The 20060-nt window shown below is 50.3% G+C and overlaps 7 protein-coding genes across 7 annotated transcripts; 2 read left to right on the forward strand and 5 right to left on the reverse strand.

Annotated features, from left to right (window-relative positions):
- Nucleotides 1-3377: 3377 nt before the first annotated feature.
- Nucleotides 3378-4505, reverse strand: ALTATR162_LOCUS8044 (uncharacterized protein; the record flags this gene model as incomplete). The annotated part of the gene is made up of 1 exon (XM_043315673.1): nt 3378-4505. The coding sequence occupies one exon, from the start codon at nt 4503-4505 to the stop codon at nt 3378-3380; it is 1128 nt and encodes a 375-aa protein (XP_043171608.1).
- An 875-nt stretch (nt 4506-5380) lies between these two features.
- Nucleotides 5381-7236, reverse strand: ALTATR162_LOCUS8045 (uncharacterized protein; the record flags this gene model as incomplete). The annotated part of the gene is made up of 5 exons (XM_043315674.1): nt 5381-5845; nt 5893-6234; nt 6291-6526; nt 6579-6966; nt 7018-7236. 5 exons carry the CDS (start codon nt 7234-7236, stop codon nt 5381-5383), a joined length of 1650 nt encoding a protein of 549 aa, XP_043171609.1.
- Nucleotides 7237-9734: 2498 nt separating this feature from the next.
- ALTATR162_LOCUS8046 (uncharacterized protein) lies at nt 9735-11617 on the forward strand (the record flags this gene model as incomplete). The annotated part of the gene is made up of 6 exons (XM_043315675.1): nt 9735-9863; nt 9917-10159; nt 10209-10231; nt 10296-10459; nt 10513-11383; nt 11443-11617. 6 exons carry the CDS (start codon nt 9735-9737, stop codon nt 11615-11617), a joined length of 1605 nt encoding a protein of 534 aa, XP_043171610.1.
- An 807-nt stretch (nt 11618-12424) lies between these two features.
- Nucleotides 12425-14107, reverse strand: ALTATR162_LOCUS8047 (uncharacterized protein; the record flags this gene model as incomplete). The annotated part of the gene is made up of 2 exons (XM_043315676.1): nt 12425-13908; nt 13966-14107. 2 exons carry the CDS (start codon nt 14105-14107, stop codon nt 12425-12427), a joined length of 1626 nt encoding a protein of 541 aa, XP_043171611.1.
- A 631-nt stretch (nt 14108-14738) lies between these two features.
- ALTATR162_LOCUS8048 (uncharacterized protein) lies at nt 14739-15112 on the reverse strand (the record flags this gene model as incomplete). Its single annotated transcript, XM_043315677.1, has 3 exons — nt 14739-14767; nt 14822-14935; nt 14986-15112. 3 exons carry the CDS (start codon nt 15110-15112, stop codon nt 14739-14741), a joined length of 270 nt encoding a protein of 89 aa, XP_043171612.1.
- A 350-nt stretch (nt 15113-15462) lies between these two features.
- On the forward strand, nt 15463-16659 carry ALTATR162_LOCUS8049 (uncharacterized protein; the record flags this gene model as incomplete). The annotated part of the gene is made up of 2 exons (XM_043315678.1): nt 15463-15773; nt 15822-16659. 2 exons carry the CDS (start codon nt 15463-15465, stop codon nt 16657-16659), a joined length of 1149 nt encoding a protein of 382 aa, XP_043171613.1.
- Nucleotides 16660-17173: 514 nt separating this feature from the next.
- ALTATR162_LOCUS8050 (uncharacterized protein) lies at nt 17174-18163 on the reverse strand (the record flags this gene model as incomplete). The annotated part of the gene is made up of 1 exon (XM_043315679.1): nt 17174-18163. The coding sequence occupies one exon, from the start codon at nt 18161-18163 to the stop codon at nt 17174-17176; it is 990 nt and encodes a 329-aa protein (XP_043171614.1).
- Nucleotides 18164-20060: the final 1897 nt, after the last annotated feature.

The raw sequence follows: 20060 nt of genomic DNA on the forward strand, positions 1-20060 counted from the left end.
AGAGAGTGGCGATATTTTTGGTGAGGTTACAAACGATATGTTACCTAACGTTGATATCGATATGTCATCGACAGGTGAACTCGATATGTCACTGCTTCCAAACTTGGCGCCGGCTCTGCACTTTCGTTTTCCTAGCTCGGCATCACAAAAGTTGGTTCTGCTCACCGGTCTAGATCTATAGATCTTCGCATTGACTGGTGCAGGTAGCATTCCAGGGTTGTATGCACTGCGAGAATACGCCATACCTTCTGCTAGCCTAGATTATGGGGAAGGCGCAAGCCATGCGCAGGATCTACCTACGTTATAGTTGATTTGCAGTCTCCAAGCAACAATTCATGGTAATGTGGAGATGATTTGTAGGTATTGTTTCTTTCCACCAACTGCTAAAGAGTTTGTGTCTCTGCCCCACTATACTCATGCCTGTTCGACCTCAATCAAGCTGTCTTGCGAATGCTTGACACTCCAGACACCCACAATCTCGAGACCAGGTTCGGGTGACTCCACCATTTGACTCCATTGAGAAATTCTCCTCTCCTTCGAAGAGAAGAGTATAATCATCATCATATCCAATGTCGTGGCCTGCCAGCCCGCGTCCTTGTCCGGAATAGCATTCTCGTTTATCGGAAGTTTACGGTAGTCTTTCTCGTGGCGCCGGCGACCTGCTTTAGGATGCTCTTGCATACATTGTCGGGCCAGTCATGCAGCACGGAGTGCATGTAGTATACTCAAGTCGCCTTCAACGGCTGTTCAAAATGAAAGCCGTACTCCATAGTCTCAATAGCAAGAGGCACTAGGTGATCCTTTGGTGTATGTCTGGTGGATACTTGGTAATCCTGTTTGGCAGCGTCATCATAATCTTCGCTCAATGCACGTCGACTCCATCGCATGGGGACTTTTCCGCCCAAAGCACCTGTTGGAGTCCATGGATTCTGAGATACTATGCAATCGTAGCCGGAAGTATATATTCTACCACTTGGCCAAGTCAATGACTAACCATCGTGAAACCTTTTCTGCCATCGTGGATCTCTACCTCGCGATCTGTCCTGCCGTCGTTCTCTACAATCTGCAGATCAATTTGATAAAGAAGGTGGCCCTCAGCGTTGCGCTCGCACTAAGTTCTATGTAGGCTTACACATTATATGTGGCAACATTGGCTTACGCTTGAATTAGTGCTGCAACCGTAGCTGTGTACAAGTCGACCCGACTACCAGCGCTTGCGAGTGCCGACTTTAGCTGTGAGTAGAGCCGTGGTCAGAGTCGACCAGAGATGCTAACACTAACATGTAGACAATACGACCGATATCACCATTTGGACCAGCATTGAGGGGAATGATATCATCATCGGTGCATAGATACCAACTTTGCAGTAACTATTTGACCACTTCTTGGGCCGAGGGCTGTTTGGTAGCTCTGGTGGTGAGCGGGATCGAAGTGGCTACAAATCGAATGGTCGACCTGGATTGAAGCTCGCTACGATCAGGAGCAAGACTCTTCGGTCAGCCAAGCAACATGGGAAGTCGAGTATCTCTGGAGCAACGCTGGGTCACGATGGCCAGGACAGCATTCTAGGCCCAAGCTGTTGGCCTGGTAGTCACGAGAGTAGCAAAGTCGAGTAAAGCTCCGGTATCACCTGAACACAACACCTGATGGTCGAGTACGAGGATGCGAGCGGGCAGGTGCGTCTATCAAAACAGAGTCACAGTTCTTGTGATATTCAAAGTTGAAGGCGAAGATTTGAAGCGGATTTGCAAAGTTGTAGGCCTGGCACTGTCGAGGGCGATATAGTGCCTGTAGAAGACATAGTAGGTCTCAGCTAGAGAACAACATATAAGTCTGCCCCAAAACAAGGAAACATAGATATCTGGACAAGGATTGATTCTTACTATGTAATTGCCCAAGTGGCTGCGCACCACGACCGAAGCCTCGATAGCGATTTCGACGTTTCGGGGTTGGATCTCGTTGTGACTTCACCTAGTAAAGGCAAATTTGGAGGCATAGATGGCAAATAATATTGAAGGAGTCGCATGCTTGTCCTAAGGCACAGGTACATTAGAGTCCATGCTTTAGTTACTGGCCCGGGCCGGGTGCACGTCAGTGCAACACAGGGAAATTTAGACCCGCCAATGTCAATAGAACGGCAAGCTTGTTTGCCGACTCCCGATGGCTTCTTGGCAGCTACTGTGGGTCTCTCTTGGAGTCATCCATGCAATGGATGCAGGATTAGATCACGTGCGAGTCATGAAGCCGTACACCATAACAGGCAGAGAGACCGAGTAGCGGTGGGTATTCACCATCTTAAATCGAGGACTTGATCTGAAGAGGAAGGTGGTGTACAGCGTACTACGTCGGTCAGTTGAACCGCTGTTCTCAGTTTGGGCTGGCGATGTATTGTAGAGGAAACAGCATTTGCCCGCGTCGAAATCTTGACCAGGAGGATACTCTTCTTCTCATCGGGATAGCTCACAGCCCTCCTCAGTAAGTTGACCACTGTGTCGTGCGTTGGCGCACTAACGAGGAACTTTGATCCATGCAGTTTTTCCAACGACTAGGACATGACAATGACAATCATAAGCGTCTTTCTTGTCCCTGGAGGGCGCCTTACGCCCATGAAGGAATGCTCTATCGAAGCTGCCAGCGCGGCATTCCGGAGTTTGTTCGGTGACGGAGCGGTCAATTTTCTCCAGTTTCCCCAGGATTATGACCGAAAGCGTCTCTGAACTTCCTCATAAGTTCTTGAAATTGAACTTGTTCCCTACTCCAAAGAATACGATTTGAGATCAACGCACCCTGGTACCTGCGATACCGGGTGTGGAACGCAGACGGTAGGTGAGGGTTGTTGCGATGGAGTATGCTGCGTCTCTGGGCCAGTTGTCGAGCAACTTAGGAAGATATCAGACTATATTTTTCAGTGAAGACATGTTCTATGTCCTCGCAGCGTCACAGCTGTGACATATAATCAAAACTGAAAAGGTTGCCATCAACTCCAATACTCCCGTAATATGGTACATTCACTCTCGACCCGGTTGTGGTCTCATCTCCTATGCGCAGACGTTCGTAGGCGAGGAAGCGGCAGGCGAAATGCTAGCATCGACAAGTGGGGAAAGCTCGAGCGGCGCATAAATGCGGGCGTCGTGATGCTGTGCGAAGCTGGGTGCAGTTGGAGTGCTGACGATGTAACGCGGTTGATGCCGTACGGGATAGAAGAGTAATGCGCATCAACGAGGCGTTCCGGAAGCAGCATGCCGTCCGCGGCATTCACTATGCGCTAGTTCCCAGTCACGTGGTCAGTTCCGAAGCACGCGTACAACTAGTGTCAGAGTGTTTGAGCAGCTCATAGTAGCTGTGACAAGTACATGTAAGCTCCATCTTACAACCATTTATGCTGTTAGGTTATTGCTTTTTTCGCCCTCTTGTGGATCATCGTGCGTCTTAGCGTCAAGTCCATATTGAGTGTCTAGCTCCTTTCTCAGGGGAATGCTTCTTTCAACCCAAACCAAGCAGAAACACACGATGCTAATACCCATGCCCAGCCACCATATCGTGCGAAGACTGCGCCGATATACTTCGATCACCTCGACCCAGATGTTAGGTGCGATAGTTCCCCGCACGACGCGCGCCTGGCTCGCAAAGCCATACGCTTGCCCACCAGATAACTGCTCTCGTAACGTTGGTGACGATATCAGTGCCAGATTTTGGTCGAAAACGCGGTTGAATATAGTAGCAGCGATGGTAACCCCCCAAACGTAACCAAATGTCCGCACGAAACTGTATGTTGCTGTCGAGGAAGCGACGTCCGTCTCAGGCAAACCGGCCATGATAGCCGGGAGTAGCGTCGATAGAGACATGCCTAGACCGGCGCCGACAATGAGCTGGAAAATTGCCCACCTCACTGTGCTCTCATCCAAGAGCGTTAGCAGACCAAATCCAATGGCGGCCGTTGCAAAAGATGCAGCATGCAGCATTTTGTACTGGTTGAGCTTCTCCATCAGCACGCCTGCAATGACAGCAAAAACGAGCATTCCGAACGCCAGTGGAAGGAAGTTGACGCCAGAACGCACAACTGTTGTTCCGAGTACGGCTTGGAAAAATACTGGCAAGAAGTAACCGGACGCCTGTACGAGGATTGATGACAGGAACGTCAGCGCAAAGGCGGTTGCTGAGGTTCGATTGCTGAAGAGTCGCTCCGGCACACTGGGGTAGGTTGCAAAGTGCTGCTGTATGTGGAAAGCGATCCAGCCTATGCCACCCAGTACCAAAGGGAGTATGACACGCCACGAAGACCAGGGATATTCAATACCGCCCATAACCAGGCCCAGTAACACCGCCAGAACGCTCGGTATGAATATGAGGTTGCCCAGAACATCAATCTCCTGCTTCTCGGTATGCTTCTGCAGTCGCATGAATAGCAGTATTGCGACGAGCGCAACGCTGCATATAGGAATATTCAAATAGAAGATCCACCGCCAATTTGCTTCGGCCAATGCTCCTCCAACAACAGGTCCCATTCCTGCTGCTAGACCGGACCAGCTAAACATCAATCCTAGATATTTCCCCGCTCCCGCAGAGGCACCAGATCGCAGCACACGATATCGAGAAGAACGTAAATGCCGCCTGCCCCCACTCCTTGTATCGTTCGACCTGCGATGAGCATTCCTACGTTGGAAGCACCTCCTGCAACACCGCTGCCGAGCGCGAACAAGACTGTAGATGCGATGAAAGGCAGCCTGCGACCGAACACGTTTGCGAACTGTCCGAACAGGGGCTGTGGGACCGACGAGGCAACGACGAATGAATTGGCAATCCAGACATACTTTTCGGCGCCCCCTATCTCTGCTGTTACTGTAGGTAACGCCGTCATGATAATTGCGACATCAAGGGCGGAGATAAAGGACAAGATACATAACGCAACGAAAATGCCCCAAAAGCGTATCGACTTCTTGTTCTCTGGCATACTGGCAGAATGAGGACCTTCAAGCAACGCGAACAATAACGAGCCTGGAGATAACCTGCTCCAATTGTATGGAGGATTAAGTCAACCGGCGCACAGACATCTCACTCTCCACCGATCGTGTGGAACCGAAGTGCATCTAGATGATTCCAACATGTACGGTAAAGTAGTTGGTTGTACAGCAATTTAGTGCAACCAGCATCTATTGGTCATGAAGGCACCATGGGTCGCATTCCAAGGCCACAGTTGTGCGGCGCTTAGACATGCCAGGGGCGCTAACTTAATCAGCTTATGTTTTACCCATGGCCGTCTTCTACCATTTGATGCAGTTGACTATCGTGCCATTAGCCATGGATCATACCCGTTTCACCAAAGCAACGATTGTAGGATTCCACTCGATATGGAGATAAAACAAAGCATGTCTTGTCCTATCTACGCAGCTGTCGGCCTTCGACGTACTCGGATTTTTCCACCATGCAACGGTAGCTTCAGCCACACAGTATCCAAAGGCTTTGGTCGAACTGCCATGTGCTCAACGTCATAGTTTAGCAGCATGTGTGCTATGAAGACTTTCATCTCATTCAAGGCGAAAAATCGACCAGGGCACGCATGCCGTCCAAACCCAAAGCCAAGGAAAGCGTCATCAAGCGTAGCAGTTGACTTGCCCTTACGGTCGCTTGTGTCGGCTTTGGCAGTTTCGATATCGTCCTTCGTTGCGAAATTGTCGACAATGCTAGTAACATTATTCGGATCCGCAAAGCGAAACGCGTTGAAGCTGCGTGCTTGTGGATAAATACTCTCGTCATAATGGATCGGCTCCATTGGAACCGCAATCATGGTGCCTTGTGGTACATGAATGTTGGAGACCGGGAGCCGAATACCTTCCGGATGTACAACCTGAGCCTTGTTAATTTCGGATCTCCCACGTATAGCAGCATACATACTGTTCGCGGAAGCCCAACAATGGCGAATGGATTGAGCCTCATTGATTCGCGGATCATCGAATCAATGAGCTTCAGATCCCGTACCGCATCGCGCGTCCATACACCACCTGCCTTTGCAAGCACCGATGCAGCTTCGTCGCGTAGAGCGTCAACATAACCCATTGCTGGATCCGAACTGAAGAGATCCAGGATCACATTCTGCACAGTAAAGCTGGTCGAATGAAGAGAAATGTCGTTGACCAACAAGAGACGATGCGCTACTCGCTTCGGGTCCAGTTGCCCCACGTCTCCCTTTGCGGCTGCGGCGTAGCACTCGTCGATAAGCCATTGGAGACCATCTTTCTGGGATCGGGTAAGCATGATGATGTGGATCTCGTCAATGCAAGGGGCAGTCCTACCGGTGGAGTCCATCCACATTTCGCATCAACCTTGAACCGGGCAGTAGCGTTCAACCTCTCTGTTACGAAAGGCAGACAACCTTTCATCGCCTTTCGTCGCAAGTACCAGCAGGTTGATCCTACGAGGGCACCAGTGACTGGTTTCAGCGGTTTAGGTGTCGCATTGATAAGCATAGCGCCGGCGAAAATGCTCATTGCGTGATCCCTGAGATCGTTCAAAAACTGCTCGTCACGACCTACGATACGATCAGATTCGAAACCTTTTGTTGGACACTCCAATCAACTTACACAGCGGCGCGCCGCAGAAGGCGCCATTACTCGCACCAGCGATTAGCTTTAAACACGCATCCCATACAGCGACCTCTTTCCACTCGGTGTCGCCTTTTGCTCCCCACCACCGCTCAAAGCCTCTGTCAAGTTCATCGGCCATCAGCGGTGTTAGGTGCTCGAGATTTCGAGTAATCTGATGACGCACAACGTTGATCTGGAAATCATTGTCGGCTACCTCTTTGTCCCAAACTGTCCATTTCGTCTGAATGGTTTCACTCTGCGTCGCATGGATGTCGAGCGTGCTCTCTGGAAGTGAGTAAACCTTTTTTATCAAGCGTGGTGGGAGAATGATCATCGCTCCTCTATCTATGCTGGGCAGGATGAAAGGACTGTTCACGCTAGCAAACTAGAAGATTGATGATGAGTAGAAATCTACTAACTTCGAAGATGATCATACCTTGCGGTAACCCTCAAACGCCCAGTCCTGCGTCTTGCGGATGGACTTCAATGTCGCCCACACCCATTCGAACCATCCTTTCTGAAGACCCACGACTGGTAGCTCTTCCCAATGCTTCGACTCTACTTTCCCGAAGAATACCGCCCGGATTGCGTGGTAAGCTAGGAAGAGGACTGATAAAGGCACAAGTGCCTGCGTGGGCGTGATGATGAGCTCCATTCTTGGACGAGTCAAGTCATAGAAACCACGAGGAGCATTCGACACTCTAAACGCTTAAAGTATGCTGCTTTGCACAACTAGCCTTCAACGGCAGGAACTGTGCCGCCGTTCAAGTTTCTTCGGAGGCCCTCTACGTTAAACCGGATTTTTATTGGGCGTTGTGAAAGGAACAAGGATTTCTTGCAGCTGGTACGTAGCAGCCGAGTCCTCCCAATGAGCTAGCACTTTGCTTTGCATATATTGATTTCGAGCTTGCAAACGCGGCTGCTGACCTGGACGTCTTACCGAACATACCGTAAATTGCGGCGTTCACCGAGCAGCCCGAACCAATCATCGAAGGGTTGCTGATGCGAATTTTGCAATCGATAGGCCACCAGTGACCCATCGTGCTGGCGCGGCTGAGTGGGTCATAGAACCACACGATTTTCAGGGTAGCAAAGAGTTGCTCCGGTATTGCAGCATGCAATGCACTTACTACAGACTACTTACACAGGCCGTCGCAGTAGTTTGCACCCTTTGCGGAAGGTTGTACGACAGTGCGTCAACCGCGCGGCTCCACACACGGCTCGGGTCGGCAGACTTCCATATCTGGGATAGGCGTGGGGTCGTACACAACGATATCACAAATGTCTCGTCTTCCAGTGGCCTTGTTAGGTTTCATATGTTAGTCAAAACCAATACGTCGCTTCAAGACTACAACTTGAGAGCATATCGCCTGGGATCAGAAACAAGATCGTTGGCTACAGGACGATGCAAAAGCATAGTGGAGCTGCTCTCAAGGTAGTCTAGAAATGGACCCAACCATTATCAATCCGATAAACCTCGGCCAGAAGGAGCTGCGTCATGTGGCGCGATCTCTACAGATATTCGAGTGCATTTCGAACTTGGATGTGGAGATAGGCACATATTGAGCACCGATATCTACGGTCCGCGCATACGTATGCTATGTGCGCGCTAGTCCGTCGCTTCTCGAGTTGTGGCCAGAGCTTGCTTTCACATGGAAACCTCAATTACTCGCTATCTTCCGTTCGAGATCCAGTATATCCGCCTGAAGTCGATATATACGCCAAGACGCACCATGGTAGCTTAGAACTAGCTGCTAGGACTCTGGATTAAGGATTCTCTCACCGGTCCTTTTAAAGCATACTAAGACATGCAAGCCTCTCCGTATATCTGCAATTCGTATCGAGAGTACATTCCAGATATGTACATCAAAACCATTGGCTTGCTTCGCCATGCTTAAGCCAGTGCATATTCGCATGTGCGTGAGCATTTCTTCCCAGGATCCGAGCTGGGCCCGTGGGTGACCGCGTCATTTGTATCCGGACACGTGGGGAGGGTGCTGCATAATCGAGCGAAAACGAACCTATGGAGAAGCGGGCCTTCGACCTCATTGCGTGCAGGCAATACTACCCGCGATGTCACCTTTGCATCCCGCTGTCGATATATCCATATGCAATGACGATTAAACCCTGTAGCAACCTCAAAAGATCCTGGAAGACATGAAGACGTGTTAGATCACCTGGCCTCTCACACAAGGAGGACCGAGGTAGGTCCTTTTACTAGAAGCATTGCGGTCAGGGAACATACCGGCAAGTAGACTCTTTCTCCTCAGTCGCGTCGTTAGGTGCAGTTGAGGTACAGATCACGATTCAAGACCGACGTCGGATTTGACTCCACTGGACTCTTGATCCTCCAATCAGACGTAAGCCGTCGGTCTTATGTCCAGGTAGTGGTGCCGTGTGGGGCAACACTGCTTAAGCGCGCTTGTGCATATGTCATCTCTGAGCGCGATAGCTTGCCGTGCAGACGTTACCTATTCGCCGTCTTCTCGACAGCAATCAATCAAGGATTACGGCATGATTTAGCCGTATTAAAGGCCAAGGGTCCTCAAGAGGCTCTCCCGTCATTTAGCGCACGGAACGTTTCCTCATGTGGCTCTGATTCGCCCACTCGTTTGCGCATCGACCTTACATTAGACCCGCAGCCTCGGACCCGTCCAGACGTTCAACCGTTTTCCCCGATTCCCACACTACACCTTTGTGGATCGGACCGTTGGTCATTCCGGCCTGGTGGCTGCATACGCTTCGTGTTTTCTTTTGTAGTTGCATCGGGTGTACTTACTTTCTAGGATAGCAAACGCTGTGATAGCGCTAGGAAAAGGATCGGTTGCTCGCCTTTTTTTTTTCGAAAGCGAAACACGACGATAGGTGAGACTTCACGTCAAGTGACGCAGCTTGTGTAGTATGCAGGTGGGCTGATATTGATCGGAATTTACTGCAGGACAGCGGCACAGTTTAACTAACTAACAACGACTTTAGTTCACTTGCATAGAGGCTTAGACGTAATGTAATGGGTCGCTTCATCCGGCCATGCCGTGTAGCAGAACCTGTAGCTAGAGCACCGTGAAGATGGTAGCATAGTATATGTACCAATCCTAAACACCCCGCGTCCATTAGCCTCAATCTAAATTCTCACACCCAAACTTTACTGCCAGTATGGAGTTTCTAGAGATGCAGAGCATACATCTACCAGGTCTTAGCCCGTTAGCAGTTAATGCTGCGAGCAGCATATTCGGTTTGATATCGATTTTCTTTTTCTACAAAGCCTTGGTCGCGAAGAAATTGGTACGTATCGAATGCACACGGAGGAGTGTGCATCATACTGACAAGTTTACTAGGCTTCTTCTCCAGTAAGGATCCTGAAGATCATCTTCAAGCCTGTCACCAAGCGATACCAAGCATGGGCATATCTCTTCTGGGGCCCTGAGATCATCCAGAAGGCGTTCGACGAGGCAAAAGGAAAGCCATTCGAGCTCTTCGCCCCTGACAACCGCTATGTCTTCGTCTCTGACCCTCAGCAAATCAAGGAGCTAGACAATGCGCCAGATACGGTGCTGTCCCTTCAAGCAGCGTCAAAGCAGGTATGCATCTCGAAAGGCTTTGTTCTTCTTGGTAACTAACAAGATACAGATGCTACAGCCCCTCTACACCATGTAAGATAACCTTCGAGTATCTCGACAGCAATCATCTTGCATTAAACTCACTAACGCGCCATAGGCACGGCTTCAACTGGTTTGATCGACGTGGTACTGAGGGTGTTGGGTTCATCCGCGCCCTTCGCACGCTTTTGACCAACAACCTACCTAAGATCCTTCCTGACCTTACTTGTATCATCCGCACTAGGTTCCAGGAACTACATGCCGGACATCCAGTAATCAATGGTAATAATGCATCCAATACTTCAATTTTCATTCAAGCTGACGACGATCAACAGGAAAGAAGCATTCAGATGTATATCATATGACGGTTAAGTTGGTGGTTCTCTCCAATGCTGTATCTTTCTTCGGAAAGGATCTAGCAAAGGATGAGCAGTTCATGGTCTCCGCTCTCGCATACATTGAGGAGACCCTGATCTGCGCTGAGATCGTTCGCCTGCTACCTGGATTCATGACTCCTATCGTCGGTGGCATCATCGCCCGTACACTCAAGTCTCATGCCGTCATCTTCAACAGGCTTCTGCCCATCGCCCAAGAAAGATGCATCGAGCGAGATGCGGCTAAGCTAGGCCAAAAAGTCCCTCAACACGCCGACTGCATCCAATGGATCATGGAGACGTCGCCCAAGAACGCACCATGGACACCTCAACGCGTCGTCCACGAACTAATGGCCATTTGGTTCGGCTCTGTTCATGCCGTCTCCACAACCGTGACTTTTGCTATTCACGACCTTTGCTTGCATCCTGAGTACGCGGAGCCTCTGCGCAAGGAGTGCGAGTCCCAATACGCTGCTTTTGAGCAAAGCGGTGTGGGACTTCCGCTTCTCGACAGCTTCATCAAGGAGTCTGCGCGTTTGACGCCAGTCGAGTCACAGAGTACACGTCGTTCAGCGCTACAACCTTTCTCACTCAAAGACGGCACCCACGTCAACGTTGGAGATTGGTTCTGCACACCCGTCCGAGCCATCATGACAAATCCTGTCGACTACCCCGAAGCAACGACATTCAGCGGTTTCCGCTTCGCCGACCCGCAGCTGGTCAAGAGTCTCGAGAACGCCGACGGTGCTTTTGATATTATGCAGAAGAAGCCAACAAAGCTGACTGACTTTGACATGACGTTCCATGTCTGGGGAACCGGAAGAATGGCCTGGTGAGTCTTGAGCTTAGCTTCGCTGTTCGAAATGGAGATCTTGCTAACGACATGTATAGCCCTGGAAGGTATTATGCCTCAGCTGTTATGAAGGTCATCCTGGGTCAGGTTATTCTTAACTATGACTGTGAGCTCGTCGACCCGACGGCGAAGCGCTTGTTCACATGGCGATCGACTATCTTGCCCAAGCCTAGTGCGAAGGTCGTCTTCACTCCGATAGGTGACGCGAACTAGAAGAGCTAGAGATGCATGAGAGGGTCAACTATTTACGCTCGCTGCTGGATATGCAGAACAACGATATAACGAATGATGGAGGCATGTTTGTTTGCTGTTTTGTGGCTGCACGTTTTTCCTAGTTGTAGATATCACACAACAACTGATACATATGAACATACGCAATGTCGCATTTGTAACGCCCATTGCTGCTTCAAGTGCCTTGGTGATTCAAGAAACTCACAATCTTCACCCGACATGACGTCACATGTCATAGACCGTGTGGTTTTACCTTCAATATACATTAAAACGCTGGGTATTAAGAAAAGACTCGCTGAACGCCGCCTCACTGCCAAATACCGAACGTATTTAGTAACCTTCGCTTAGTAGCGCACTGGGGCTGCAATGGTAAAAGAAAACCATAAGCACTGCCGGTTCTCGGTCCGATTCAATAGGACTAAAAAAGCCACCGGTAGCTCAGAGCATTCCAATTCGGACCACGTCGCAATTCGTAATCCAAATGTGGAGCTACGTTGCAACGGCCACACTCTTTCTAGTCCGCGGGCACTAGCCATGAAGAAGTGGCAACACCTTAGCCACCATTCGCACGGGCAGCAGTGCCACTCCAATGCCCCAGAAGCAAGAAAGAAAAACAAGAAAAGAAAAGAGGCAATCTAGATCTCAACGGTTAGCCAGAATCCCAATAATTGGACGCGGTCCGTACTTCGTTATCCGAGTCACCTAGACTCGGTCCATTCTCCATCAACGCGTCCTTAAATGGACGTTCCCAACCCACCATAGTCCAAGAGACACTTTTCTCTTCAACATTTACAAGCCCAGCCCTCCGAAAGGGTATCGATGTCCAGCATCCTCAAGGAAGCTATGACCGGTCTGGCCCTTGGTCTGCTCAGCGCTGTACATACTGGTGTTTCGCACCATCCTCGCTCCAGACTGAGGGTGCAGCAAACTGCTGTCTGACTGAGGGGTTTTGAAAGGCATGGCATCAGCAGTGATGTTCAGTTTGTTCCATTCAGCCCATGTATCGCCATTGCGGTCCAGCAAACTGCTATCAGAGTTGTTGCGGCGTTGGGCGAGTGGAGCGAGGTGAGGGTTGCTTGCTACTCTGAAGCCGCGCTGCAATGCTGTCGCGTTATCTGCGTCCCCACTCATCACGGCACGGCCGATGAAATCATTGTAAGGTGGTGGATAGATGGCGACTTCACGGCCTGGGCCGTCAGTGATTGTGTTCTTCTTATTGCGAGTTTCGATCAGGACTTTTGGGAGTTCCAGTCGCGGCAATGGAGGTGGTACAATCTTTGGTCCGGAATCGCTGCGCTCCCTAACCCAAGAGATGACCGAAACAGGCTGTTCGGGAGCTGACTGAGGAGAGCTGCTGGACTTTTTAGTCTCGGTCTGACCTGACTTACATCCCGCGAAGAGGTTAACGATCCACTGATGCCATGATCCTAGAGAGGGTGCTGTTGTGCCCTGCACTACCTCTGGGGCAGAATTCGCTGTAGGAGTTGCCGTCACTGGAGTCAAGTTTACTGTAGTAACTGCAGCGGCTGGGTATAAGTCTGCTGTAGTAACTGTCGCCGCTGATGACGAGCCTGCTGTAACATCTGCCGATTCTGATAATAAATCCGATGTAGTATTTGCCGACACTGATGAAAGATCTGATATAGTATCTGCTGTCACTGATGATGAGACTGCCGTACTATCTGGCGCCGCCGACAATGAGACTGCCGTAGACTCCTCTGCCACTGTTGATAGATCGGTTCTCGTCTCTTCTACCACTGGCGATGAATTTACTATTGTGTCCTCCGCCACTTGGGATAGATCTACCGTATCATCTTCTCCCTCTGGAGATGAATCTGTTGTAGTCTCTGGTGCTACTGGTAAAGAGTCTGCCGGAAACCAATCTGTCGGCCACGACCATAGTGGTGCCTGTAACAGAAGGGAGTTAGATGGGTCGCAATCCTCATCTGTGATGCTATCTGGCGCATCTAGACTGGCTGGGATAGATGGAACACAGGAGTCTTTTGGTTCAACTGGATGACCGCTCTGAGAAGCGCCGCCCAACTCGTGATCATGCTCATCTGCATTACTAACGGCAACGTTTGGCTTATTTGAAATGAGGGGAGCTCTGCAAAGTATTAGTGCAGTTCGGAGACCGCTTTTGAAGGCGCCATCAGACTCTTGATCATCTGTAGTTAGCACACGCTTCTTGAGGAAAGGTCTCGCGTCCTCGTCAACAGGATTTTCATCGTCATCATAGTCGAAGTTGTCAGATTCAACAGAGAGTGTGTACACTGAGCCAGTCAGCGGGTTCATCTGGTGACAGCAGCGTTCAAAGTAGCGGCGTCTACCTCTAGGAGCCTTTGTCGGGCCATGCGCGTCGTTGTTTGTCGGTTTTGCTTTCGGCGTCACTGGGCGCTGCTTGTTGTTTTTCCCGCCCTGTTTGGCTCGGCCCTGGAATTGAACGCGGGATGTGACTCTGGGGATCGTCATGGCTCGAGCGACCTTTGGAGTGAAGGAGTCGAAAAAGGGTTAGTGCATGCCAGTCACAGCACGAGCGATGCGAGTGCGGCAATGCTCGAAGACCTATGAAGAGCAAGTTGAGATTAGTTGTAGACGCGCGTGTTGTTGTGTGTAGGTTAACAGTAGCTACGCGTAAAGATTTCCACAGTGTTTGCGCTGTTCAACAGCGCAGTGCGCGTCGCTACAGCGCCATGCGCAGGTGAATGCGTCTTTGGACAGAGATTGTGATTCTGGGAGGCAGTGACGACGTGGTGAAGGGGAAAGTGGAAGGTGACTTTTGTTGACAGAGAGAAATACGTATACAATCCTCACCGGTGGCTATATTGGAATACAGCTCGGTGAAGGTGAGTTGTTGCAGATGATAGTCTCTCGGATACATGATGGTAGTTCAAGGGCCTGAATGACACGATACTGCCACCTGCACCGCCAGACGGCAGGCAGCCTTGACATTGGATTGTTCGTGAAAGCGTCGGATATGCATTCTAAGATGGTCGTCCAAACTCTCATTGGCGTTTAGTTATGTATAGCATGGTTCGTCAATCATCACATGCGGCCTGTTACCGCTCCGCTCAACGGGATAGGACTAGAAACTCATAGATCTTCATGCGTTGTCTGCGCAAATGTATGTGACTGCACTTGAGTTAGTATAAAGCGGGGTGAAAGCCAGTGTAGAGAATTAGATACCGTTGTTACCACGGACGAAAGCATCTCCCCAATTCCGGGTGACGCGTCCCTCAGAGATCTCCTTGCATCGTTCCAATGCGATGTTCATGTAGCCATCTACTGATTGGAGATCACCTGCGTAGATATTAGTAGTTGGTATACATCAAGGGCACGTGGAGGAGCACCTTTGTAGATGATGCCAGAGTTCAGCTTGACAGTGACAGGAGCTCCAATGATCTCACTAAGGAAGCCGCTAGGATCTCTTGAGTCGCCTGCAGCTTCGGGTGCTGGGCTTTCGCCGTTGGTGGACATGGTGATGAAGCTGGTGATGTGTGATTTCCTGGCAAACATTTAGCAACTTGTTACGACAGGTAGTAAAGAAGCTTACGTAAGTGTTTGAGCAGGCGTGAGCTGATAATTCTCGAATTCGGTCGCTGGTGGATAAGGAAGTGGAAAGACGGCGATGTTGGGTGGTGGAAAGGAAGAGTGCACAGACCACGTCTCTTCCTCATCTATCACGAGAAGCGTGACTGCGCGTTGATGCCCCACCTGCATTTGCCCGCGCCTTCCCCAACATCGAAACCATCCTCTCCTATACACTATCTCAGGGTAGTGCGATACCTCCTTCACCCAACTTGGTTGCTCATGGCATCGCGCCAACGATGACCGACAAAACCGCGAGCGCCGCACCCCCCAAGAAGCGCAGCCTGTTCAAGCGGGCAGCATGGCAAGATGCGCCCAAGAAGGATGGGGAGGACATGTTCAGCCACTCGAATGAGTTCAGCGACATAGTCGCCGAGCAAGCTAGAATACGGGCAGAAGAGAAAAAGAAAGCTGAAGCGGCCAGAAAGCGCAAACATTCAGAACCACGCGACCAAAAGCGGCGTCGCATATCAAACGACAATGAAGAGCCTATCCCAACCAAAAGCAGCTCAGCCAGCAAGGAACGAGCAGGCAGGAACGCTAGCAAAGCGTACGTATCGTGCGTCTCGTCTAGCAATTACTACTGACAATTGGTCAGGCGCAGCATAACCCCCCTCTCTCCAGCGCCATCGCATCTCCCACCCGACTCGCTCACCGCACGCTACGATTCCCTGACCAAATCCGCATCCTCGAGCATTTCATTACCACAAAAAGAATCAAACGTGATTGATCTGGGCGATTCAGACAAAGATGACGACTCAGGCTGCGTCTCTAAGCCTTACAATGATAACCCTGCGTTGGATTACACGTCGTCAAATTCCGTCTTCAAGCAAGATGTAGCCGTCCGGCCATCGAAACCACCTCCTATAGAGATCAAAGACGACGAAGACGAAGACGACGAAGACCTCGACCCCGCATTCGCTGCACTGCGGGCTAGGGCGCGGGCGCGCGTCGCAGCAGCCAAGGCACAAGCAAATGGTAATGCTCCGAAAGCGCCTATAGCGCAGCTGTTCATTGATCCACAAATGCCGGACGCGAACCCATTGATGGTCAAGGTTAGAGTAGACACAACCATTGGGAAGCCACGGCTGGCATGGTGTGGAAAGGAGAAGTTTCCGGATCAAATGACACGCAACGTCTTCTTTACATGGAAAGGCACACGTCTCTACGATAGCACATCGATACAACGGTTAGGGATACAGGTAGACGTCAATGGGAACGTATCCGTCGAAGGAGACTCCAACATATACGATGACATCAACCTCCCCAAGATCCATGTCGAAGCTTGGACAGAGGAGATCTACAAGCAGCGAAAGAAGGACGACGCCGCTGCAGCTATAGCGAAGAAGCTGGCAGCCGAAGCAGCCTTGGTGACGAAAGAAAGGACTCCAACCCCGGAACCCGAACCTGGACCCGAGAGAAACGCTTCCGCTTAATCCTTAAGGCGAAAGGGCACTCTGATTTTAAGTTGACGGTGAAAGAGGTATGTCCAGGTTGTCCCTTCGCAGTGTGCCAAGACTTGAGACATCAAGTATCATAACCTCTGTCCATATTCTAACTAAACCATTAGAACACCACTATTGCTCATATTGCAAGCGCTTACAAATCTCGTCTCAAAATTGATAAGAGCCAGCCAGTCACACTCATGTTCGACGGTGATCGACTAATGCCCTTGGACACGGTAGCCGACTACGATATGGAAGACGAAGACGCGTGCATGATTGAAGTTCTCTTCAAATGATAGTATTTTCTTGTTCGGTTCACACGCACCATTTTTCCCCACCCAACTTATTCCTTGAGAGTTGGATTCCTGCCTATTGTGGCATTGATTTTCTGGTATGACTGCAAGCAAGGCGTTGGCGGCGTATCGCACTCGATATGACCCTTTGTTACACATGGATAGCTACAAAGTTGGTTTTGGCCATGTCTTTGTTGATTTATAGAGACTTCTCAAATATTGGGATTCTTTCTCCGGTTCGCACCACCATCCAAGATCAACTCTTGTCCACTCAAGAAACCTGCACCCATGACGTACTCAACCATTTCAGCAAGATCTTCTCCCCTACCCACTCTGCCGGCCGGATGTTGCTTGTGATAGAGTTCGTCCAGATCCTCTGCCCAAGCCTTCATCCTCAGCTTTACCGCGTCCTCCTCGTGCGGCGCAACCTCTTTATATGATCCGTTCTGCGTCTCTTTGATCTGCAAATCACGAGCTTTGCACTCGTGCTGCACGCTGACCCAACCTGGCGAGATGGCCATGACTCGGATACCCCAGCGCTGGCACGAAACAGACATGGCTTGTGTGAGGGCCAACACGCCACCTTTGCTCGCAGCATAGCCTTCGCAGTCCGGGTCTGACTGATGGGCGCGAAAGGAGGCAACGTTGATGATGCAGCCTCCCTCTTCCAACTTGTCCTCGCCATGAAGGTTCAGTGGCAACTGGTTGAATTCCTCCGTACGCTTCAGATCCCTCGACCGATCAACTCCTGGTGTACCATCTTTCTGTGTGTTCTGGCTCTTCATGAAAGGGATGACGGCTTGGCTCATGTAGAAGGGTGCACTGAGATTGGTAGCAATGTACGCTTCCCATTGCTCTCCCGTAGCAAGGTCCTCCATAGTACCGTTGCCTGCGTTGAAGAACCCTCGAGCTACTCCGGCATTATTGACCAGCACATCTATGCGGCCGCCGAAGAAGTCAGCGGCTTTGGCGACTGCGCTACGGATTTCCTCTGGGTTGCGGAGGTTGGTTATCGATGAGCTGACGCGTGGTGCGTAGGCGGCTAGGTGTGTGTTCACTGCGTATTCAAGCTCTTCCGCGTCGAAGTCGATGATAAAAACGCGATGCGATGCTGGTAACGATAGCAAGTGTCGCGCTGTGCAGCGACCAATCCCTCGCGCACCGCCGGTAATGATGATATTCTTGCTTTTAGTAGACGGCATATTGAAGATTTGAACTTGTGAATTGCGCAAATGCAGAGCCTGGAAATATCGATCAAACAGAGGCTCCCTGTATCTCTTATATCGACGTCGAAGACTTTCCGCGTTGGTGGCGCCTCACGCGCAAGCAATATCAAGTAACAAACAGCGGGGACGTAACACCCTTTCAGCCTATTCAGCCCACCTTGGCTTATCCAGATAAAAGCTCAAGGCCGTTTGTCCGCGAAATCTATCTAACATACAGACATAGGTGTGTGATTGTGCACCGTTGTTGAGAAGGTTTAGTCGGCCTGCCCTGCATGTGATGGTGTACGTATCCCGTGGGTTGGAAGCAGGCCCGCGGTTCCGTTGCTTTACGGCCTAGTTTGCTCCATCAAAGTGTCGTTGGATGACTGCATAGCGCTGTACATACTGCCTCGGGCTCACCGTCTGAGCATGCTAAGCGACAAGTACTTAAGGTGCTTGGGAACCGTGAAAGGGGTACGAATTTCGGAAAGACGGAGCGGCTTGCGGGCCGTAAATTGTCCACCAAAGGAAAGCAAGGAGCATTGGTGCAACTTCAGGCTCTGCTGTTATTTACAGGTCTTGGACTTTGCAAAATATCGTTTTTCGCTTTCCTGCAATACTGCGTGAAGTACTTCACGCGGTGGCTAGGAGATCCACTCCTCCCGTCTTATCGTTTTTACCGAGGTTAAACTGGAAGGCACAACTGCTATCGCGACCACTCATCACTCATCTTAACTATCACTGTTCATTATGTCTTGTTCGCATGGTCCCACAGCGTATCGTAGTAGGACTTTTATGGAGCAACCCACTTAGCTGAGCAATACACTGCTCCTGAAAGACGGGCACGTTTCCGACGCCCGCAGTTTTGCTCTTCCTACGTCACGTATGGATTGCCAAATGTAGGCCGTACTGAAGCCTGCCTGATCGTAGTTCTTTTGTTGATGTCTTCTATGATGATTCATATCGTCCCGCACCATCTGTTCTCTAGCTATCAGAACTCTTTTCGTCGGATCGAGGAAGCGGGCGGATGACTTCCTGTATTCGTGTTACTATGGATAGACGATCGATTGCATTTCCAACGATGAATCCGAATTTTGGGTCGACCGGAAAGAGTACACAAAGACAGTCTCTTTCACATGTGCTTCAAGTTATGCAGCCACGTAGGTCAGTTCTTACGGTACTTCAAACAAGAACAAAGGAGCTACATGTCTAAGATATTGGTGGAGCTCGCAGTGATTCAACGATCGTTCCTGGGAAGAACATCACATTTATATTTGATGGATCATCAGAACGGAACGCCTACGTTGATCAAGTGTACTACCTCATAAGTAACAAAATGCGTGTCGCCGTTTGTGCAACTCTTTTGGCCGCAGTTCATGGTCTCTCATCTCCAGTCCACCCTGTAGACAGGAAATCAAAAGATGGTCAACTTGTATCGCGTTTAATCGATTTTCTAGAAACATACGCAAGCCTGCTACTTCCAACAACATACAGCGACTCTAGTATACACACCTCACATCCAACATTAGCATCGAACTCTGCAGCCACTTCCACTATTATCCAAGATGCGCTTCCTACTACGACTACAGAGTCATGTCATTCCACCATCACGAGCAACTCAGTGCTAGGAACTGGAAATTATGCTATATCGATATGGACTCCTGGTATGCTGTTTGGCTCTGGTCTACCCGGTCCGGCGCCTTCTTCAACTGTGGTTGCTTCCACGGGGCTGTTACTGACTTCCTCCGGGGATGCGTGGCAGTGGCCAGTTCTTTCCAGTTCAGTCGTAACAACGGCTAGGCCGCTATCTCCAGGCCTCCTCGTCAGTGTCTCACCGAGCGCAGCTTCCTCGAGACCAAGCTCGGGTTCTGACTCAAGTTCTGCATCTCAGTAC

The sequence above is a fragment of the Alternaria atra genome (genome assembly GCF_907166805.1).
Source record: "Alternaria atra isolate CS162 genome assembly, contig: 28, whole genome shotgun sequence".
Lineage (NCBI taxonomy): Eukaryota > Fungi > Ascomycota > Dothideomycetes > Pleosporales > Pleosporaceae > Alternaria > Alternaria atra.